At 43.7% G+C, this 5000-nt stretch overlaps 1 protein-coding gene across 1 annotated transcript in view; it reads right to left on the bottom strand.

Moving 5' to 3' along the window:
- Positions 1–5000, bottom strand: part of nr5a2 (nuclear receptor subfamily 5, group A, member 2) — a 145481-nt gene that overhangs the window by 120422 nt on the left and 20059 nt on the right. The window contains 4 exon segments of the mRNA XM_062028049.1: positions 89–135; positions 138–230; positions 233–602; positions 604–797. Of these exon segments, the coding sequence (XP_061884033.1) occupies positions 89–135; positions 138–230; positions 233–602; positions 604–797 (704 nt within the window).

The raw sequence follows: 5000 nt of genomic DNA, 5'->3' as shown, positions 1-5000 counted from the left end.
CCTAAACGATCAAACGTAAGACCGCGTTGAGCGCAATTAATCGAAATATAAAACACGTTTTTACACTCATAGGACCATGCGCACCCACCTTGAGTTCACGGAAGAAGATGCTGCTGCGAGCCCACTCCACGATGAGAAGAGCGTCTGGTCGGCCATCTTGCACATGAGTCCGAAGGTGTTGAGCTTCTCGTGCTTGCCTCGGCTGGCCTGCTCCTGCTGCAGGTAGGCAGGATCTTTGCTTGAATCTGGGGCTCGTCCGGTTCACACTTGAGCAGCTCTACGATCAGGTGGGGGAAACTGGGTGGTGAGCCTGACTGGTAGGCATCGACGTAAGCGTAGCCCATGATGGATTCCGGGGAGCTGGTGTACGGGTCTGGGTACTCGGACTTGATGGTGCGTGTGCCTTGGAAGTGTCCATAGGCCGTTTGATAGCCCTGCAAGCTACCTGCATGCGGCGGCATTGCCATGCTGACGGGTGAAGTGACGAACGGGCTGCGGTCATAGTCTGTGGGGGGTAAGGCGGTGGCATGATGGTGGTGGTGGTGATGGTGGTGACTAGTGTGGTGGCCTGTGTGGTGGCTCAGTGGAAGGCCCTTGGAGAGCAGCTGAGTGGATGTTGTGGATAGCTGATGAGATGGTGAGGTCGGTGGGCACAGCCTGCATCACCTGGGTCATGGCCTCGATTTTCAGTCCGTTAGCCCGAATCAGCGCTTTCTTCTGTTGCTTTAGGGCCCGGTCACGTTTGTACATTGGGCCAAACTTGTTGCGTCCTCCACGCATACGATCAGCTCGCACAGCTGAAAGGACAGAGTGATACAGAAGAGGGAACACCATTAGGACCATCTATATTTTAGATGCAGGAATTCAATAGGATTTCTTACAGACATGAAGGGAAATTAGTATACAGCTAATTTATTTACGATCAGAACTGTAGGGATTCCCGACATTCCAAAATATTTTTTTTGGATCTTTTAGATCGAAACTGTAGCTGCCATTATGATGTGCAGTGATGTTTTCAAATTACTGTAAGTCTTGAACTATACAAAGTATTTCAATGGTTGGAATCTGCGGTTTTGCATGATATACTAGTTACTATGGTAATCTAATTAGTTATTATGTCCTGGGCATGACGTTAAAGTGCATCCGGCAGTGGAGGCTCCTCTATGGGGTCTTGGGGCACTAAGAGGTTAACCCCTTTACTACTGTTACCCCAGGTGTCCCTTGGCAAAGGCCTAGTGGCTGACTGCCCCTAGCCAGGGATACGGTGAAGACCTCAACGGAGGAGCAGGCAGAAGACGGCAGATTTAAGAACTACCACAACGGCTGCGATGGCGGAAGAAGGCTGCAGCAGAAAAGGGTCCCCAGTCGTCTTGGACTCCATGCCACTGGACCCTTGACCCGATTATGTCAAGGGATCGTGTGGTGACTGTCTGTGCACCAGTCTCCCCACGTAAAACAAAGTCTCGCACAGGCATCCTCCATAAAGGGAAACTCCCCTACCAGGAGGATCGTCATACTCGTTCGAGTGACCGCCGATGATGAGGGATTAACCTCTTTGAGTCCAAGGCATCAAGCTTTTGTGTTCGGGTAGGACACACTGACCCCTGTGTTTCTGGAGTCCTATTCAATTTTCTTGTGAGCAAAATAAAATGTGCGAACACATGGACAGTGGAATGGAAGTGAATTCAACATTTGTAATTTGTAGGGCAAAGGTTTTCCTACAGCGATTATACTTGACATTGTTGACTCTTTAAAGCGCACAGGTCTAACAGATAGTGAAGTTACTTATTGACCAAAGACATAAACCTACTGTGCTCGTGGTTTACAAATAAACACAAAATCCAGAAACATGAAGTTGTCTCGTTAATAACATCTGACTAATTAACGACATGTGAAAGCTTCAAAAACCGGCCTATACATATGGATTAATCCCCATGCACCGCTGCCCTGGCGCAATATCCTGTGGCGAGGATCACACTGTGTGTGCAGGTTGGTATTTTCTAATGAACGAGATGGTTACACAGTGGACTGCTACGGGGGCCATGTGTGATCTGGCAGACTGCCGCCATGGCGAAGCTGCTCTGCTGTCTCCCAGTTGGGGGGTGTCGGAGTTAATTATTCATACCTAATCACCCTTTAGTCTGACCACCGTGCAATGAGCAAACAGACATCTGGACTTTAACAGAAAACCTCACTACAATACTAAAGTCATCTGTCATTATTCTGTAGCCTTCCAAGGTCTTGCCCCCTCTTTTAGATGTTGATTTCTGGGATACCGTGGTGACTTGGCCGGGGGTCGACTCCGGTTCATAATGTCTTAATAGACGAGTAAAAGAACACTTGAGGACTACTGAAGAGAGGGTGTGGAGGACTGGAATGGCTGCCCCCCTCCTCCTTGACATACACTCCAAAAGCTGCCTTGGGAGTGATTTTAATGACCTCCGCTAGAAAGTGTCTGTCACTGATTGGAGCGAGAGAGGAGCTGAGGCACACACCCACATGCTGACACCCTCAGTGCAACACACTCGTCTTGATCACACACAGAGATGGGAGCATGGATCCTGACACCTCAAAGAGTTTGTAAAGCATACAGCACAGAGGGAATAACGCGTACTGACACAATGAACTTGTACTACTAAAACTAAATAATTGATACTTGGTAACATGTATAGAACAAATCAGGCCTTGTGACAAATGTATCCATTTAATCATTAGCGTCGGCCGTAGGGCCATTTAAGGTATTAATGGTTCTGCCGCAACTAATGAGCCAAGAAACCCATAGCTGGTCTTACTGGGAGACAAATGAGCCTAAGAAAGCCTTCCTGCAGCCACCCATCATGACAATAAAGATTATGGGTGTTTGCTTATATGGTCACCAGTACCTGCATGCATACACATAAAAACCGGGCCTGTCAAAGTTACGCGATTAACGGTTGCCCATCATGTGTGACCGAGAACAGAGCAGAAATGGACAAAGAAAAATCCACACTGGCTAGCCCCAAAGCCCTGCAAGTGGGTCTCGCGACAAGACCAAAGCCATCTGATTTTACTGCCCCTGCGAGTCGAGTCATCAGCGGAACACGTCGTGTCCCATTAGCCACCAGCAGCTAGCCCCAAACCCATAACACATGCCGAAAAAGCCCAAAAACCAACAACTACAACCAATAAACTTTCCATAGAAAGTGCCACATGGGTAGATACATGAAGACAATAAGGCAATCAGGCATTTTCTTTAGGTTTCATTAATTGTTGTTTTCTTTTTTTTCAAAATTAGACTGTGTCAGAAGTAGTGTTGTAACAATACCAATATTTTGTACTGGTACGGTACTAAAATTATTTTGGTACTTTTTCTAAATAAAGGGGACCACAAAAAAATAGCATTATTGGCTTTATTTTAACAAAACATCTTAGAGGTACATCAAACATGTGTTTCTTATTGCAGTTAAGTCCTTAAAGGAAATAGTGAACATACTAGACAACTTGTCTTTTAGTAGTAAGTAAACAAACAAAGGCTCCTAATTAGGCTGCTGACATATGCAGTAACATATTGTATCATTTATAATTCTATTATTTTGTCAACATTATTAAGGACAAGTGGTAGAAAATGAATTATTAATCTACTTGTTCATTTACTGTTAATATCTGCTTACTTTCTCTTTTAACATGTTCTATCTACACTTCTGTTAAAATGTAATTATCACATTTTCTTCTGTTGTTCTATACTTAACATTAGTTTTGGATGATACCACAAATTTGGGTATCAATCCGATACCAAGTAGTTACAAGATCATACATTGGTCATATTCAAAGTCCTTATGTGTGCAGGGACATAATTCCTGAGTTTATAAACATAATATACATTAAAAAAAAACGAAAGATGTTGTGACGCCAAAAAATTTCGACATAATAATAGTAGTATCGACCTAGATACGTGGCTGTACTTGATATCATTATAGTGGATGTTAGGTATAGATCCACCCTTGGCGTTTGTTTACATTTTGATGCCGGTGAGCTACGGTGTGTAGTGAAGCATGTTTAGCTATTCCTCGTCCTGCAGGGATGATACTTGTAAGAAACTTACTTTATTTGTCGCCATGGAGACCAGGATTAGTGATTTAGAAGTCGCTAAAATACTGCCGACGGCCATGTCTTAAAGCACCTCTTCCTGAGGGCGTACCGAGTGTTATAACTTCACCTTTATCTCGTTAGTTTTTAAGCCAAAATGAGTCAGTTCTCCCTTTTCTGTCCACACACTGTGTCTGCTTGTAAGTACTCTGTGATTGTGTGCCGCCGAACATGCTCGTCTGCTCGTAAACTAGCAATGTCACGACATGAATTCGACACAGGCGCGGGGGGGTGCGGGACCAGTACGCTTCAGAGGCGGTATCGTACTGAAAATGATTAATTAGTATCGCGGTACTATACTAATACCGGTATACCGTACAACCCTAGTCAGAAGTGGTTAGTATATGTGAGTGTGTTTCTGTAAAAGAGTGTTTATGTACGTTTTGTATTGAGCTGTTAAGAAAAAAAAGCACAACGTTTAATCGGGCGTGAATCTTTGGGCACCGCACGATTCCATTCGATTCTTGGGGTGTGGATTTGATTCAGAATCGATTCATGTTTCAAACCGATTCTGAATTCACAATCAATACTTTTTTTTTTAGTAACATCGGGTGCCAGTTCTATGATTAACTACAATCCTCCTTAAAATAGAGAAACAGCTCTGATACATATTTGTATTTCTTCAAAGAAAACTGGTTTTGATTTATACAATTCTCTCCAAACATTTAATAAAGTCAAATACAAATAAGGCAACAGGAGAAGTATCCAACACTTCTCTTTTCTAAAGTGAATCTGTACAGCAGATATGGCATCTACACTACCGTTCAAAAGTTTGGGGTCACATTGAAATATCCTTACTTTTTAAGGAAAAGCACTTTAAACTAGTCTTAACTTTAAAGAAATACACTCTATACATTGCTAATGTGGTAAATGAC

This window comes from Entelurus aequoreus, linkage group LG19 (assembly GCF_033978785.1).
Source record: "Entelurus aequoreus isolate RoL-2023_Sb linkage group LG19, RoL_Eaeq_v1.1, whole genome shotgun sequence".
Taxonomy (NCBI): Eukaryota; Metazoa; Chordata; class Actinopteri; order Syngnathiformes; family Syngnathidae; genus Entelurus; species Entelurus aequoreus.
This window is presented reverse-complemented; position numbering and strand designations above follow the sequence as displayed.